Source organism: Oncorhynchus gorbuscha, linkage group LG02, assembly GCF_021184085.1.
Source record: "Oncorhynchus gorbuscha isolate QuinsamMale2020 ecotype Even-year linkage group LG02, OgorEven_v1.0, whole genome shotgun sequence".
NCBI lineage: Eukaryota > Metazoa > Chordata > Actinopteri > Salmoniformes > Salmonidae > Oncorhynchus > Oncorhynchus gorbuscha.
The window spans coordinates 89,092,719-89,111,759 of NC_060174.1; the positions used below are offsets into that span (position 1 = coordinate 89,092,719).

At 41.4% G+C, this 19,041-nt stretch overlaps 1 protein-coding gene across 6 annotated transcripts in view; it reads right to left on the reverse strand.

The window, feature by feature from the left end:
• Positions 1-375: 375 nt before the first annotated feature.
• LOC124012361 (HMG box transcription factor BBX-like) overlaps positions 376-19,041 on the reverse strand; it is a 43,265-nt gene continuing 24,599 nt past the window's right edge. For 4 of the 6 annotated variants that reach the window (XM_046325906.1, XM_046325932.1, XM_046325915.1 and 1 more), the window contains exons 5-17: positions 13,980-14,181; positions 13,784-13,851; positions 13,417-13,497; positions 13,040-13,120; positions 12,592-12,672; positions 12,397-12,477; positions 10,382-11,168; positions 10,080-10,212; positions 9,093-9,244; positions 8,800-8,889; positions 8,109-8,333; positions 7,733-7,925; positions 376-4,936 (exon numbers count right to left, since the gene is read on the reverse strand). In XM_046325906.1, the coding sequence (XP_046181862.1) occupies positions 4,858-4,936; positions 7,733-7,925; positions 8,109-8,333; positions 8,800-8,889; positions 9,093-9,244; positions 10,080-10,212; positions 10,382-11,168; positions 12,397-12,477; positions 12,592-12,672; positions 13,040-13,120; positions 13,417-13,497; positions 13,784-13,851; positions 13,980-14,181 (2,253 nt within the window). In that variant the 3' untranslated portion in view covers positions 376-4,857. Of the gene's footprint in view, positions 4,937-7,071; positions 7,605-7,732; positions 7,926-8,108; positions 8,334-8,799; positions 8,890-9,092; positions 9,245-10,079; positions 10,213-10,381; positions 11,169-12,396; positions 12,478-12,591; positions 12,673-13,039; positions 13,121-13,416; positions 13,498-13,783; positions 13,852-13,979; positions 14,182-19,041 lie in introns of those variants that run through there. The other 2 variants (XM_046325943.1, XM_046325949.1) reach the window with 2 other exon arrangements.

The window sequence follows — 19,041 nt, forward strand, 5'->3', positions numbered from 1 at the left end:
CAGAAAGGGGGCAAATACTTATGGCACAGAGGTTAGAGATTACGTTATAGCAGAGGCAACCCTGTTCCTGGAGTGTCACAGCTACTACTGGATTTTGTCCCAACTAGGCAGCACACTGAGCTACTTAGCTAATTGATCAGTTCAGTGATTACTTAAATTCAACACATCTGGTCAAGTGCCTGCTGCACACCAGAACCAGGGTTGCCTGTGCTATAGGGGTCAAAGCTTTTTCAAATAGATGATTTGCGGTCCAAAGCTTTTTCAAATAGATGATGCCGTGCTGCAATAGAATGCTTATGGTTACTTTAGGAATTGTTCAATAGAATCCAGAAATCACATTTTGATGTTGAAGAAACTATGCTGATGTACAAAAGGTTTAATACAGGTTACTTTAATAGGTGTTCAAGGAATAATAGTTGCGTCAGCAGACAGTGTTATGACATACGACTCAGTGGAAGGGGCTGAGGGCGATGGCTAAGGGATCCCTCACTAAGCAGGTGCTTCAGTAAGGCAAGGCTGCATTGAACAACTGGGCTGTAACAATCAAGTCCATACATGTCATGATACAGTACTATTGACATAAATAAGATTGAGCACACATTGTACAAACTATCAGAGGAAACATACTTTAGATCTGGCGTCACCTCTTCACAAGAACAAAAGGGAAGCTGTGATCTACATTCCTGTAAAGGGAGAACATTTATATAGTCTTTATCTGGGTGCATATTCGGTTTTTCTATTTTTGTAACTAAAGGAACAACTATAAAAAGGAAATTGTAATAAATAAACTTGAATACAGAGGATTTGGCAATTTTTCTTTGTAATTGCTTGAGTGTCCCTGGTTTCACCGTTTCCTGAAGTGAGAGCCTAATTGAACTGCAGAGAAGAAACATAAAACCATCTGGGGTGACACTGTCCCTCACAATTATAAAAACAAACTCTCTCATATTACTAAAAGACATTTGCAGGTAAGTCATAATTACTTACAACCAATGATGTATATATAATCTAGATGATTGACACGGGGAACTGTTTTGAAGCCACTGCGCCTCCATCATGGCACTCCCTCACCATTGTAAAAAATATTTTGGAAGCTAATGAAATACATTTAATGTCTACATTCGTTTGACACATTTATTCTATTCAGACACATGAATGCATACTTTTAAATCGTGAGAAACATCCTTAAAGTACAATTCTTTGAAAGTATTAATGTTACTGTTCCCACTACAACAAAAGGCCATGTAATTGTGTCCTTTAAATATTGTAGAATTCCATTAATTCATATGGAGTACTGCTTTTCTGAGGAGTGCCAATATGGCTGACTGGTGGCTTCAAAACCTCTCATTGGCCAATCCATAACATCAACAATCCAGGGTTTATATACATGGTTGATTACACCTCCACAGAGTTCACAGCACAGCAGCTGACTCGTCATGAGGCCCATAGGTTGAAACAAACTATTCACCTGTGAAAACAGTCCACCATCGCATACATACACAGTAGAGTCAAGACTTGAATTGGAATTATAAAAATACAGGTACAAAATCGATTACATTCAGGAGACAGTACCAGCACAAAGGGGTATCGTCTATATTTATTTTGATAACTAATCATATAGGAATTTTATAGAGGCATCTTCTAGATGTGGACCCCAGGAAGAGTAGGTGCTGCTTTAGCAGTAGCTAATGGGAATCCTAATAAAATACTAGTTAGAAAAGGCTGAGGGTGATACATAATGGCTGATTTTGAAGGGGTTTGTTTTCAACTTAGAATACTTCACTGCATAATTTCATAAGATAGACATGAATACCTGTGCAATCGTTTACATTTACCTCATGATATGGAGGAAGGCTAAACACTCTTAAAAGGAGAATTATGTGAAATGGGGGATAAATTAAAATCTTAAGATCATCATGATATCATTTTGGTTTGGGTCATAAGGTATAAATATTGTCTATTAAAAAGAGGCATTGAAAAGGTATCAGTACAGTGTACACCATTCCCACGTGGGGTTTAAATCTTAGGAAACCCATGAGATATATAGGATTAGTTGTGCTGATATAATACATTTGTTACCTGAAAATCTATACACCATGAAAATGCAGTGCAACTGCAATGCTAACCTTAGTTTTCAATAGAATTGTCATTGAAAGACAACTTTCCCCTTTCTTTGGCAAATGTCTGAAAACCACTTGTTATAAGCATGCACATCTCTGCTCTTTTTGGGGAAGGCAATGTCTTAATTTCTGTGAAATAACACCACTGATGTCCATCAGTGGAATAACTATGTGTAGTTTACTGCTTGGATGATTTTAGTCAGCCTTGAATTTATTCTCTCAAAACTGAAAAGTCTCACATTTTTCCCCCCAAAGTTTGTTGAAGTTTCTTTTGAGCTCAAAAGTCATGTTTTAGGTCTGCTCGTTCACAGTCCGTTTGTCAGCTTTTAGGGATGAATGAACAAATACAGCGAAGAGAGTCAGCATTGCGCATATCCCTCTACAAGTCAGCCCAATCCTGGAGAGATTTATTCAATATATTTTAAATTTATTCTACTTTGTGGCATTATAATCTCTTAGCCAAGACTAAATACCTCCATTGACAATAAGAGGGTAGAGCCTCTAAAGTTCATGCTGTGCCGACAGCACACATCATTCAGACATAGCCCAGAAATGGCAATGCAGTTGCTTTAAGAATACTAACTCAAAAAGGTGAAAACTACCTTTCTAGAAGTAGTGCACCTCATCTCAGTGCACATTTGTTTAACGGGTACATTAAGCATAGATGCATCACTTTGTGTATGAGATTTTTCACAACAGTCTTAATCCAGTTAACTAGGCCTCAGGAAAGACCACTGAGGTTGGGAACACAAGATAAAGAGGAAATACAAAATCTAGTTCAACAGCATCATAATGCACACAACTCTTAAGTGAAGGAGAAGGCTCCAATGTAATAAGAGAAACTCGAAGAGAAAAAGGCAAGGAGAGAAGTGTGATTTACTGCACAACCTAAGAAAAGGAGCATTGGTCAACTTGGAAACAAAAGAGTAATAATAATATGGTAAGTTCATGGAGGACATGTCAGTGGGGACTTGCAATGTGAGTTCGTCATACACTACTTTCTCCTTCTGATTACACCCAGAGCATACGTCAAGAGTCCCCCACTACAGCTCACACACTGTAAACAGAAGAACGGACACAAGGATCTGCTATCTGGATATGGAATGGATGCTAGCCTGTTCTACCTCGGTTAGAACATGCAATAAAACTTTTTTTTTTTAAACAATGCGTTAAAAGCAATGACCATTGTCTTGTTATTGAAATACGTTCAAAAGCAAAACCTTGATTATTCTGATTGCCTAAGAGTGGACCATTACTTGGCATAAGAAAATATCAAAAGGCCAATAGGAAAAACAAAACGAGGAAAACACATCACCCTACTAAGAAAAAGTTACATCTTAAAAGCGTCTCCTACTCCTAAAATTTGTGCAGCGTCTGTTAAAAAACTCTTAGGAAACTAGTAGCACACATTTGGATTAGCCTTGAAGATGCTACGCAGACTGCAATAAGATCAAGTATTGACACAAAATGCATTTTCATCATTCAAGTATATTCAAACGGATGTAAGAATTGTGTGAATGGTTGCGTAGTGGATGGGATGGTCGTCAGAAATAAAGAGCAGAGGTTGTGGTACGGTTAGGGTCGTGATGAGAGAGTTAAGGCCATGGAGAACCATTCATTCTGTTAGTAACTTTGCTTGTCATCACATTGAGCCCCACTGTAGAGGGTTGAACACCAGGTAAACAGGCAGATTAAGACTGAAAATATGCTAACCAAAGGCCTCCCATCTAAACTTAAACGCAAGCTTAAGTTTAAATGCAAGAGCCTCAATCTGTTGAGTTCAAACTGACCACCGTAGTAGTAGTTGCTAAGCTGGCGTGAAGGCTAGGGATAGATCAGTATTGAATACATGATGATGGCATCTTAATGGTTGACAGGGGTTACAACGTACATGGGCGGCATGTAGCCTAGCAGTTAAGAGCTTTGGGCCAGTAACCGAAAGGTTGCTGGTTCAAATCCCCAAGACGACTAGGTGAAAAATCTATGTGCCCTTGAGCAAGGCACTTAATCCCAATTGCTCTGGATAAGAGTGTCTGCTACATGGCTTAAAAGCTAATGGTCTGGAAGGTTAAGAGGTCTGCTGTGTCTATAGACCACACTAAATAGTAAAATTAAAATGAAGGTACACAAGTAAGGTCTGTGTATCTTGGAACCCTTTCAGTCACGAGGACTATCTACTCAGGCTGTGTTAGTTCAAGCATGAAGGCGTGCAGGAAAACACAATATCTGACTCATCCTACGTCGAGGTATGCTAGGTGGAAACTTCGCGAAACAGTGTGGTTGAAATGGAAGATGTTATCGTACGTGTGTACATTTCCTTTCTTTTTTTAAATGCAATTTTTGTTAGCAAAACTTGACCTTTAAAATGGCGTAATATCAGACAAAGGTTACACGTTAACACAACTACCTCTAACGGAGAGAAGGAAGCCATGCTCTCAGGGACTGGTCTTCCTCTTCCACAGGGTCCTCTAGGCAGGAGTGTCTGGGAATGAGGGGCGATATGACCTCCTACTGCCAAGGGAAGTGTTCAGGAGAACACTGAGAAGGTCAGTTCACCCACTCTTTCCCCCTCAGACCAGCGCTCAAGAGCTATTTTCATCACATAGGGTTCCATCAACGAGTCACATTCCGTCTCTTTCCTTCCTTCCAGGACAGGATGAGGAGTTGGAGGTTAAAAAGTTTAAACGAACAAGGGAGCATCTATTTTGTTTTGCCGGAGGCAAGAGGCTCCTCTACTTCATTGGTCAGCGCAGGAGATGAGCAAAGGGGTCTTGGCCATGTCCTTCTTCTGGCTGTCACCAATCACATGCTGGCCTCTGAGATAGGAGGAAGAGAATAAGGTAAAGGTTAAAACTTCTTATGGCTTAGATCCTGCTACCGGGATCGATATGACAACAGCCAGTGAAAGTGCAGGGTGCCAAATTCAAACAAAAATCTCATAATTAAAATTCCTCAAACATACATGTATCAAGCACACAAGTATTTTACACCATTTTAAAGAGGCTTTACGACGAATGCACACCAAACGATTATGTTAGGTGAGTGCCTAGTCACAGAAAAACAAAGCCATTTTTCCAGGCAAAGAGAGAAAAGCAGAAATAGAGAAAATGAATCACTAACCTTTGATGATCTTCATCAGATGACACTCATAGGACTTCATGTTACACAATACATGTATGTTTTGTTCAATAAAGTTCATATTTACATCCGGTGATTTTGCAGAGAGCCACATCAATTTACAGAAATACTCATAATAAACATTAATAAAAGATAAGTGTTAATCATGGAATTACAGGTCCACTTCTCCTTAATGCAACCGCTGTCAGATTTAAAAATAAAATTACGGAAAAAGCTAACCATGCAGTAATCTGAGTACAGCGCTCAGACACAAAAACAAGCCATACAAATATCCGCCATGTTGTGGAGTCAACAGAAGTCAGAAATAGCATTATAAATATTCACTTACCTTTGATGATCTTCATCAGAATGCACTCCCAGGAATCCCAGTTCCAGAATAAATGTTTGTTTTGTTTAATAAAGTCCATAATTTATGTCCAAATACCTTCTTGTTGTTCACGCATTTAGTTCACAAATCCAAATTCATGAGGCACGATCACTAGGTCCAGACGAAAAGTCAAAAAGTTCCGTTAGAGTCCGTAGAAACATATCAAATGATGTATAGAATCAATCTTTAGGATGCTTTTAACATAAATCTTCAATAATGTTCCAACTGGAGAATTCCTTTATCTTCAGAAATGCAATGGAACGCAGGTCGCTTTCACGGGACCGTGCGTGATCAGCTCATGCCAGACACCTGGTTGAAAGAGCTCTCATTCCCTCCTCCTTCATAGTAGAAGCCTGAAACAAGGTTTTAAAGACTGTTGACATCTACTGGAAGCCTTAGGAAGTGCAATATGACCCCATAGACACGGTGTATTGGATAGGGAATGAGTTGAAAAACTAGAAACCTCAGATTTCCCACTTCCTGGTCGGATTTTTTCTCAGGTTTTTGCCTGCCATATGAGTTCTGTTATACTCACAGACTTCATACTCTGTTATACTCACAGACCCCCTACTTTTTCGAACATTCTGTTAAAAATCGTGCAACATTTCAGCGCCCTGCTACTCATGCCAGGAATATAGTATATGCATATGATTAGTATGTGTGGATAGAAAACACTCAGACATTTCTAAAACTGGTTAAATCACGGCTGTGACTATAACAGAACGTGCATTTCATTGAAAAGCGCAGGAAAATCTGATCACTGAAAACTATATCAATGCGCCACTTGAATGTATTGTTGAATAGAAACCACATTACCTGGAGCTGAGGTTGCAATACCTACAGCTTCCACACGATGTCAACAGTCTTGTCATTTGCCTAGGATTTGTTTCTTGGTCAAACGAACAAGAGACAGCCCATTTCTTCCGGTCTCCGACCTGATATTTTGGTTGAGATTTATCCGGACATTATTTCAAGACGTACAGCTATAGAATATACATCGCCTCGTGATCAATTTGATCGATTATTAACGTTTACTAATACCTAAAGTTGCATTACAAAAGTATTTCGAAGTGTTTTGTATTTTGTGTTTTATATTTTATTTCTGCATTTTGTGTAGCGCCGACTATGCTAATGATTTTGTTTACGTCCCCTGCGGGTCTTTAGGGGTGTTGCATGCTATCAGATAATAGCTTCTCATGCTTTCGCCGAAAAGCATTTTACAAATCTGACTTGTTGGCTGGATTCGCAACGAGTGTAGCTTTAATTCAGTACCCTGCATGTGTGTTTTAATGAACGTTTTGAGTTTTAACGAGTGCTATTAGCATTTAGCGTAGTGCATTTGCATTTCCAGATGTCTAGATGGGACGCCTGCGTGTCGGGTGGAGGTAAGAGGTTAAGAAACGTCAGAGTGTTTTCTATCCAAATCTACCATAATGTGCATATCTTAGCTTCTGGACCTGAGTAGCAGGCAGTTTACTCTGGGTACCTTATTCATCCAAGCTACTCAATACTGCCCCCCCAGCCATAAGACGTTTTAACAATGTACTTTTTGTTCTTGGCAAAGACTTGTGGTGTGGCATTTGTGCTGGGCCAATGGTTTGTTGTCTGGTTAGTCAAACTCAATTCCTGGAGGCCCGTGTGTCTTCAGGCTTTGGCTCCTCCGTTGTACTTGATTGGTAAATTAAGGTAATTGATTAGTTAGGAACTCTGCACCTGATTATCTTGGTTACAATTGCACACAAATTGAAAGGTAATAATTGTATTTATTTAACCTTTATTTAACTAGGCAAGTCAGTTAAGAACAAATTCTTATTTACAATGATGGCCTACCCCGGCCAAACCCTAACCCGGATGATGCTGGGCCAATTGTGCGCAGCCCTATGGGTCTCCCAATCACGGCCGGTTGTGATACAGCCTGGAATCGAACCAGCGTCTGTAGTGATGCCTCTAGCACTGAGATGCTGCGCTACTTGGGAGCCCTAATAAAACATGGCACATTCAAAGTGTACAGAGAACCTTTTAAACACAGGGGGTTTCAAAAAGTTTAAAAGCATAAGAACCTTGAAGCAAAGGTGCATCCCATGTCATATATTTATGTCCTGCCTACCTGTGAATGTTCTCCATGGCTGCCACCTCTGCAAGGGCAGACAGGCTAAAGAAGGCAGGCAGGTCTTCAGGTGCACTGCTCCTGTCCGCTTCCTCTTGCTTGGATGCATTGTAACACCCTGTTTCATTGCATAAAGTATCTTGGGATAATGGCTTGTCATCCTGCTCCGGGGTCAGGTCCCTGGCTTTGTCCTCTGTGTTAAAATGGACCAAAGAAGATAATTCAAAATGGTATGGATAGAACAACGCTCGTTGCTACTCGTTTCTGTAATTTGTAATGGTTAAAAAAAACATTTGGCATTTTCTAGCTCACATATTTACTTAAATCCAATGTATTTGATAATGTGCATAATAAACTATTAGGAAAGACCATTCACCTTCGGCTGGGGATACCCTGCCGTCGGCCGAGCGCACCAGGTGGGTGATCTTGCTCTTCCTGGCCTTCCTTTTCTGGCTACCCACAGGCACGCTAGGGCTAGTTCCCATGGCTTCTGGGTTCAGCGTGGCGGTGGCACAGGGGGCTGGGCTCGGCTTTGCCTTGGTGGCCTTGGCGGCCTTGGCAGCCGAGTCTAACATGGGGGAGTCACTACGCATCGCTATGTCTGAGAAGAGATGGGAAACATGGAGCCATTCCTTTTCAATAAGGATTGTAGAATTCTTCCACTCAAATTCTAACTTCAGATCTGGGCAACAAACATCAAAGTAAATCATGAATTGACTGAAAAAATGTTTTTTGTCCGAAACCCTGTTCTGCTAGATGGCATGCATAGGATGTGACTTTTTCATTTACGCTAACAACTAAAAGAGAATGTTTTAAATGTGTCTAAAATCAAAATGTCTAGATTAACTGTGTCAAGTGATCTTTTAAAAATAATGGCTTTGGTATGAGGTAAGCATATGGTAGCAGGGGTCATAATGCAATATAAGCGTATGGTACTTACATGGTCCATTTTTACATTGAGTAATGTATCCATTGTCTCCAACTATATGTAAATATCATGCCAAGAACATTCACAACTGGATTAAATAGTGCACACACATATTACATTACATGATGCTCTAATTCACCTTTATCCAAAGTATTGGGCTTCTTCTTTTTCTCCTTGTAATTGCTAACAATCTTGTGGAATAAAGTATTTTTCTGAGATGGAGATGGACCTGATATAACAAAAAAGAAACAAAAAGAGACCAGAGAATGGCATGCAATGTTAAATGGTAACAAGGTCTCTTTTTTTCATGAGAGAGTGGTCAAGTTTCTGAAAGTGAGGAGCAAAATGAGCGGTTATGGGGTATGGATGGGAATGGGGAGTAAAAACATCTTGAAACATTTGGTGAACATTCCGGTGACATTTTGTGCTCACCCTTGGCAGGTTTCAGAGGTTGTTCCTCCGGTGTGGTGCTAACGTCAGTTTTCTTCTTGGTGACGACGGTGCTCTTTTTGTCGAATGTCAGAGGGCTGTACTGCGGCAGGCTGTTGAACTTCTTCTCAAACTCCTCCTCTAGTTTCCCCAAACTGCAAAGGTGATACATGTTGTTGATTAGATACAGGAGGAACATGCCCACCGCCATTTTCCAGGCCTTCATCATGCGGAAACACAGTGCCATTTGTTTGTCCCAGTTGATTGTTATATTTCTATAGAAATGCCAACACAATAATAGCTTTTTTCCAAGTTCCCTCTTGAGTGTTTCAAGAGTGCTTTGATCAGATAAGTAAGCTCCACTGTTGCTATGTTTCTCAATTACTGAGTGGTGGGAACTTTTTTTTTTGTTTGTCTACTTTTCTTAAACCGAAGAGGAAACAAAAACCGAAGATTGGTTCATCAGCCTAAGAACTGGCTCATTATCCAAGAAGGGCTTGAATTAAACATTCACTTTTGGGAACCCCTGAAACTATTAATGGGCTGAACCAATCTTAATATTCTTAATGCTTATAGAGGTGCCAAAATGAAAAATATCAAACACTTATGGGGTGCCCATAACTTAAACTGAGCGGCTATTTGCTCTCTCTTCAGGGGTTCCTCACAGGAAGATGTTAACTTGGACACAGAGGACTCCATCACACCACAAAGAAAGTGGAGCTAGTGATGAAATAGACATTTTTATTTCAGTATTTGTCATCATCCAACAATTCACTAATAGAACAGACTTGCAGCGTAAATTCAATGAGCAACGAGTGCACATAGCCAATCTTCCGTCACTCACTTCAATAACAACAAAAGTGAATCCTTGCAGGACGAATGTGCCCCATGAGAAATGGGATTATTGTCTGTTCACTATATTCTGCTCCCACTAGTGATCTTTCAGTGACAAGGGTAAATTAGGGTGAATTGGTCTTGGACAGAACTCACCCTGGCGCGGTCTCGTCTTTGGATTTGGACTTCTTAAGCTTCTTGAAATTACTGGGTCCCATCTGTGAGAAAGCCCAGGTCTCGTCAGTCCAGCCTCCTTCATCAGATGCACTTCGAAAAGAACCTCTTTTGCCTAATTAACACGCACACACATACACACACACACACACACACACTTTCTTTAGAGTAGCCACCAGTAAAATTAAGTTAAAACCCTGGGTCTTGCTCGGAATGGGCATAAATCAGCAGCATATTAAGATAGTAATTGTGGAGACAGGGTAGGGGGGGTTACTAATGCGTACCTCTGTCCACGTTGGCCCTCAGTGAGGTCAGCATCCCTTCCGACACCAGGGTCTTGTACAGCGCTCCCTTGCAGCTTCTCTCAGACTTTCTGGAGCCACACCCCTCTGCGTTGGCCTCCAGTTCCCTCTCCTCGACTTTGTGCTTGATGTGCGGGGGGCTGGGAGGGGAGGTGGGCTCCTCCGTGCTGCTGCTAATATTGGCCTCCTTAGCCTCTATCTTGGGGCTTGCTGGATTCACCACCGTCTCCACTGTCAATGGAAGCTCTGTGCGTCCGTCGTCCTCTTTGTCCTTCACATTTCTCTCATCTTCCTTAGCCTTCAGGGGCCTCTTGGCTTTGGGCTTGGCCCTCTTTTTGGGTGAGCTGGACTCTACCAGAATGGTAACTGCGGCGGAGCGAGCCTTCTTCTTGGGCATATCCTCCCCGGCATCGCCCCAGGCCCCTTTAGCCACGGCTTCGATAGTGTAGAAGAGGCTCTCCAACTCCGACTCGGATGAAGGTCGCTTCTTGATGGTCTTTTTGGGTGAGCCTGGACCAGGGCTCTTGTCTTTGTCCACCACTTTGGGCGGCTCTCTGGTGCTGGTGTCTTTCTTCCTTTTGATTATGGCTGCTTGGCCTCTGAGCAGCAGGAGACTAGCATCAGTCGGCATGGAGGAAGACGGGGGAAAGGAGAGAGGAAGATCATGGGTGTTGTCCCCAGCCTCCTCTACCACGGTCTCAGTTTTGATGTGTGGGGTGCAGGTATCGTCCTGTGTTTCCATCTTCCCTGCCTCGGAGGCCAAGCACATCTACACAAAACAAAACAGTTCACATGCAATCTTTGGACAATAAAATCGACGAGTTGCGTGGAAGATTAAACTACCAACTGGACATTAAAAACGAATATCTTATGCTTCACGGAGTCGTGGCTGAACGACAACAGCATACAGCTGGCTGGTTATATGATGTACCGGCAGGATAGAACAGCGGTGTCTGGTAAGACAAGGGCCGGCAGTCTATGTATTTTTGTACACAACAGCTGGTGCATAATATCTAAGGAAGTCTTGAGCTATTGCTCGCCTGAGGTAGAGTATCTCATGATAAGCTGTAGACAACTCTCTCGGTAGGTAGTGTCATCTGTATTCTTTGTAGCTCTTTTACATACCACCAGTCAGAGGCTGCCACTAAAGACAGATTTGAATGAGCTGTATTCCGCCATAAGCAAATAAGAAAACGTTCATCCCAGCGGCGCTCCTAGTAGCCAGGGACTTTAATACAGGGAAATACGTTTAACGTTAAATACGTTTTACCACATTTCTATCAGCATGTTAAATGTGCAACCAGAGGGAAAATAACAAGAGGCTTCTAAACGTCTTCTACCCCCAAGCCATAAGACTCCTGAACATCTAGTCAAATGGCTACACAGACTATTTGCAGTGCACCACTGCTACTCTGTTGTCATCTATGCATAGTCACTTTAATAACCCTACCTACATGTACATACTACCTCAAATAACCGGTGCCCTCGCCTATTGATTCTGTATCAGTACACCCCTGTATATAGTATTGCTAATGTTATTTTACTGCTGCTTTTTAATTACTTGTATTTATTATTCTTATCCGTATTTAAAAAAAACTGCATTGTTGGTTAGGGGCTCGTAAGTAAGCATTTACATTTACATTTACGTCATTTAGCAGACGCTCTTATCCAGAGCGACTTACAGTAGTGAGTGCAGACATATTTTCATATTTTTTCAAACTGGTCACCCCGTGAGAATCGAACCCACAACTCTGGCATGGCAAGCGCCATGCTCTACCAACTGAGCCACACAGGACTCACTGTAAGGTGAAATTCGGCGCATTGTATTCGGCACATGTGACTAATAAAATTTGATATGAAACTAACATTTCAGTAGTCACATCGATGTGAAAGTGCTGGAGCTAACTATGAATCATTTCGACTGTAGGGTATTTCAAGAGTTCAATAGTATCAAAATGGACTTAAATGGAACCTTAATGAGGGAGGGCCTGCAGTACCTCAGCAAGCTGGAAGAGAGCGGACTGGCCACACTGCTTTCCCTCTGGTGCAGTCGACTGGCTTGAATCAGAGGACATCTGCTTTGATACACAACAGAGGAGAATTAGACAATACATCATAAAAGACAATACAACAGCATTATAGAGTATGTAGTAGTGTGGAGTGGCAGACTTGAGACAGTGTAATGACTATACCTCTGCCAGTTGAAAAAGAGGGGACTTGACATTGGCAGTGGGTACGTCAGGCTTTCCCTGCTGTGAGGTTCCAGACCACATCTGAGGAAAAAGGTGAATGAGAAAATGGATAAGATCCTGGGCTTATGCATTTTCATATTTGTGACTTGTATATATTTGTACTAAACAGTATAGTATGGTTATTAGAGAGTAAATGCTTTCATTTGTGCCCTCCCTTACAAGGCATACCCGCACTGGGAATAGCCAATAGTGTCAGTATTTTAATTTTGTTGTTGTGGATTTCAGTAAGCGGGAAGATATCCCACTTAGTTTAAAAACAAACTACTTAAAGAGTGCATTACAATATGCAAGTATGCTTAGCAGTTGGCAGATCGCCTATAAAAATGTTACAGGCCAATAACATTGAGCTAAATCATGTGTAGACAAGCCTTTCCCTGAGAATACCCACGTCAGCCTGGTCCCCCAAACTCAAGGGCTTCCCTTTGCCAGCTGTGTCCATTAAACTCGGCTGACGCGTGCTGGAAGAGATCTGAAAAGGGACACAATTGAGGGTTGCCTGACCCATTTAAACAGGAATGAGCCTCACTTCCTTGTGCCACCATTTAAGGGAATGGTATAATTTTATGTGATGTGTTGGGTATTGTAAGAGCAAACCAAACCATTTATATGCAAATAGACAATACATCTAATGTAGGCTATTTTCGATACACATGTGCATTTAGGAAAATCTATAAACTGTTGTATCAGAGCATATTTGCCATAACAGCCCTATGTAATAGTTACAAGAGGTTAAAGAGAAAACATTCCCATTTCAGGTGGTTTTACCTCAGCAAGTTGGAATAGGGAGGATTTATCAGGGTACTTAGTGACATCTGTGGCTCCAGATTGTGATGAGCTGGAGGAAATCTGTGGAGGTTCAATTCACACATTCAGCATAAACATTTGAATAATGTGATCTTCAAATTTGTATCTCACAGTGCTTTTACAACACATGAGAATTACTTAAGTGCCTCAGATATATTTCCACTAAAACTATGATTTCTAGATTAAAATTGTACTACAACAAGGATAAATTGACTAGACTGGGCCTTTTCATAAATTGTCTCAAAGACCCTTAGATAACCCTCTGAAGTCCTCCGGTGGTTAATTTTTGCACTACAGTCCAGGATTTAGTGGATATGACATGACATACCTCTCTGGCAGTAAGGGCATGCTCCCCAGCCAACAGTAGCATGCTTAGGCCTCCCATCTTCGTGGGATCTGGGAAGGCACAAAATAAAAGCTAGTTAGGATATATTTTTACAAATTTGACATTCATTTAGTGGCAGCTATGCCGAGACATGACATATTTTATTAGCCTTTTTACCAGAAATGGAAACTTGACGCACCTGCCATGGCGAAATTAAGCTGTGGTGTGCTGTCAGTCTGGGGCAGTTTCTTGGCAGTGGCACAGCCCTTAGGGGAGTTAGAAGGGAAGGACCACACTTTATTGCGGGTGTTGCTGACAGTGTGGCAGGGGCTCTTGACTGGCTTGTTGGTGGCAGGGCACCACTTGTAGCCCGGGTTAGCCTTCATGAAGGCATCCTTGTACTGGAAAACGATAACGCCAGAAAGGTTATCAGCAAAAGCACACAGGAAATAATACATACTATAGCAAAATGCTGCATATACTGAAAAACACAGTGGAGGCTCAGAGGAGGATGGGGAGGACCTTCCTACACAGTGAATTTGATAAAAATAGTGAAACATAGATTAAACTATAATAATAAACATGAAATAATATTATACATCACAAATACATACATGTATACACGTCACCAAATAATAATGTGAAAATAATAATAATAATTAATGGAAAAAAAACACTGTTTTGCAATGGTCTACAGTAGCCTTAACAGCACCTTCTAGGGTAGCCAGAGGGGATTTTCCAACCTCATCTGGGTACATTGAATCCAATACAAACCTAGGAGGCTCATGGTTCTCACCCCCTTCCATAGACTTACATTCCTCATGAAGCTTCAATGCCATACAACTCTCCTTCCGTGGCCTCCAATTGCTCTTAAATACAAGTAAAACTAAATGCATGCTCTTCAACCGATCGCTACCTGCACCTATCCGCCGGTCCAACATCACTACTCTGGACGGCTCTGACTTAGAATACGTGGACAACTACAAATACTTAGGTGTCTGGTTAGACTAAACTCTCTTTCCAGACTCACATCAAACATCTCCAATCCAAAGTGAAATCTATAATTGGCTTCCTATTTCGCAACAAAGCATCCTTCACTCATGCGGACGACACAACAGTAGTAGGCTTGATTACCAACAACGACGAGACGGCCTACAGGGAGGAGGTGAGGGCCCTCGGAGTGTGGTGTCAGGAAAATAACCTCACACTCAACATCAACAAAACTAAGGAGATGATTGTGGACTTCAGGAAACAGCAGAGGGAACACCCCCATCCACATCGATGGAACAGTAGTGGAGAGGGTAGCAAGTTTTAAGTTCCTCGGCATACACATCACAGACAAACTGAATTGGTCCACTCACACAGACAGCATCGTGAAGAAGGCGCAGCAGCGCCTCTTCAACGAGAGCATCCTGGCGGGCTGTATCACCGCCTGGTATGGCAACTGCTCCGCCCTCAACCGTAAGGCTCTCCAGAGGGTAGTGAGGTCTGCACAACGCAGCACCGGGGGCAAACTACCTGCCCTCCAGGACACCTACACCACCCGATGTTACAGGAAGGCCATAAAGATCATCAAGGACATCAACCACCCGAGCCACTGCCTGTTCACCCCGCTATCATCCAGAAGGCGAGGTCAGTACAGGTGCATCAAAGTTGGGACAGAGAGACTGAAAAACAGCTTCTATCTCAAGGCCATCAGACTGTTAAACAGCCACCACTAACATTGAGTGGCCGCTGCCAACACACTGACACAACTCCAGCCACTTTAATAATGGGAATTGATGGGAATAATGTAAATATATCACTAGCCACTTTAAACAATGCTACCTTATATAAGGTTACTTACCCTACATTATTCATCTCATATGCATACGTATATACTGTACTCTATATCATCGACGGCATCCATATGTAATACATGTAACACTAGCCACTTTAACTATGCCACTTTGTTTACATACTCATCTTATATGTATATACTGTACTCGATACCATCTACTGTATCTTGCCTATGCTGCTCTGTACCATCACTCATTCATATATCCTTATGTACATATTCTTTATCCCCTTACACTGTGTATAAGACAGTAGTTTAGGAATTGTTAGTTAGATTACTTGTTGGTTATTACTGCATTGTCGGAACTAGAAGCACAAGCATTTCGCTACACTCGCATTAACATCTGCTAACCATGTGTATGTGACAAATACAATTTGATTTGATTTGCTTCCAAACATACCCTCGTAAAACTGACCATCCTACCGATCCTCGACTTCGGCGATGTCATTTACATAATAGCCTCCAATACCCTACTCAATAATTTGGATGCAGTCTATCACAGTGCCATCCATTTTGTCACCAAAGCCCCATATACTACCTACCACTGACCTGTACGCTCTCGTTGGCTGGCCCTCGCTTCATACTCGTCGCCAAACCCACTGGCTCCAGGTCATCTACAAGACCCTGCTAGGTAAAGTCCCCCCTTATCTAAGCTCGCTGGTCACCATAGCATCTCCCACCTGTAGCACGCGCTCTAGCAGGTATATCTCTCTAGTCACCCCCAAAACCAATTCCTCCTTTGGCGCCTCTCCTTCCAGTTCTCTGCTGCCAATGACTGGATCGAACTACAAAAATCTCTGAAACTGGAAACACTTATCTCCCTCACTAGCTTTAAGCACCAGCTGTCAGAGCAGCTCACAGATTACTGCACCTGTACATAGCCCATCTATAATTTAGCCCAAACAACTACCTCTTCCCCTACTGTATTTATTTATTTTTCTCCTTTGCACCTCATTATTTCTATTTTGCATTCTTCCACTGCAAATCGACCATTCGTGTGTTATTTGCTATATTATATTTACTTCGCCAACATGGCCTTTTTTTGTTGCCTTTACCTCCCTTATCTTACCTCACTTGCTTACATTGTAAATGTACTTATTTTTCTATTGTATTATTGACTGCATGTTTGTTTTACTCCATGTGTAACTCTGTTGTTGTATGTGTCGAACTGCTTTGCTTTATCTTGGCCAGGTCGCAATTGTAAATGAGAATTTGTTCAACTTGCCTACCTGGTTAAATAAAGTTGAAATAAAAATAAATAAAAAAGCTGGTTGAGAGAATTCCAAGTGTGCAAAGACCCTTGAATGAGTAGGTGTGTCCAAACTTTTGACTGGTACACACATATATATAGATATATATATACATATATATACATATATATAGATATATATATACATATATATAGATATATATATACATATATATAGATATATATACACATATATATAGATATATATACACATATATATAGATATATATATACATATATATAGATATATACATACACACACACAGTGGGGCAAAAATCACATTGTAGGATTTTTAATGAATCTATTTGCAAATTATGGTGGAAAATAAGTATTTGGTCAATAACAAAAGTTTCTCAATACTTTGTTATATACCCTTTGTTGGCAATGACAGAGGTCAAACGTTTTCTGTAAGTATTCACAAGGTTTTCACACACTGTTGCTGGTATTTTGGCCCATTCCTCCATGCAGATCTCCTCTAGAGCAGTGATGTTTTGGGGCTGTTGCTGGGCAACACGGACTTTCAATTCCCTCCAAAGATTTTCTATGGGGTTGAGATCTGGAGACTGGCTAGGCCACTCCAGGACCTTGAAATGCTTCTTACGAAGCCACTCCTGTTTGGGATCATTGTCATGCTGGAAGACCCAGCCACGTTTCATCTGCAATGCCCTTGCTGATGGAAGGAGGTTTTCACTCAAAATCTCACGATACATGGCCCCATCCATGACACGGATCAGTCGTCCTGGTCCATTTGCAGAAAAACAGCCCCAAAGTATGATGTTCCACCCCCATGCGTCACAGTAGGTATGGTGTTATTTGGATGCAACTCAGCATTCTTTGTCGTCCAAACAAGACAAGTTGAGTTTTTACCAAAAAGTTATATTTTGGTTTCATCTGACCATATGACATTCTCCCAATCTTCTTCTGGATCATCCAAATGCTCTCTAGCAAACTTCAGATGGGCCTGGACATGTACTGGCTTAAGCAGGGGGACACGTCTGGCACTGCAGGATTTGAGTCCCTGGTGGCGGATTGTGTTCCTGATGGTAGGCTTTGTTACTTTGTTCCCAGCTCTCTGCAGGTAATTCACTAGGTCCCCCCGTGTGGTTCTGGGATTTTTGCTCACCATTCTTGTGATCATTTTGACCCGTGGAGCCCCAGATCGAGGGAGATTATCAGTGGTCTTGTATGTCTTCCATTTCCTAATAATTGCTCCCACAGTTGATTTCTTCAAACCAAGCTGCTTGCCGATTGCAGATTCAGTCTTCCCAGCCTGGTGCAGGTCTACAATTTTGTTTCTGGTGTCCTTTGACAGCCCTTTGGTCTTGGCCATAGTGGAGTTTGGAGTGTGACCGTTTGAGGTTGTGGACAGGTGTCTTTTATACTGATAACAAGTTCAAACAGGTGCCATTAATACAGGTAACGAGTGGAGGACAGAGGAGCCTCTTAAAGAAGTAGTTACAGGTCTGTGAGAGACAGAAATCTTGCGTGTTTGTAGGTGACCAAATACTTATTTTCCACCATAATTTGCAAATAAATTCATAAAAATTCCTACAAAATGATTTTTTTCTTCTCATTTTGTCTGTCATAGTTGAAGTGTACCTATGATGAAAATTACAGGGCTCTCGTATTTTTAACTGGGAGAACTTGCACAATTGGTGGCTGACTGAATACTTTTTTTGCCCCACTGTATGTCTCTTGTCTGAGCTGTTGAATAGCAACTAAATTTTTGCATAGAGAAAACCCTGTATTGTCATTTTGCCTCTGATTGCATTACAGAGGTCATAGCTGATCTGTACACATCCATGTTCCCAGTCATATTGCCTTGACTAAATGTGGTGGTTCGGTAGTGGACTCAAAGAGAGAGAAAGACAATAATTGAAAAGTTTTGAATATATCCCTTCCTTCAAAACATTTTGAAGCAGCTGAGAGAGAGCTATCTATATTTCATTGTGTTTTTCTTCTTCATATTTTACCTTTCATTTACTGAGTTAAAGCAGCTAATTTAGCCTAATGTTACTCAACAACCTGACTCACAGAGAGATAAATATAATTTATGTTAGCTCGTTGGCTTAGCCTGTCCAACACAGCAACTCTTCCAAGTCAAGGTAAGCTTTGGTTTTATACATTTATTGCCACCGGGCCCGCCGGTGTAACCACTAAATGTACACTCACTG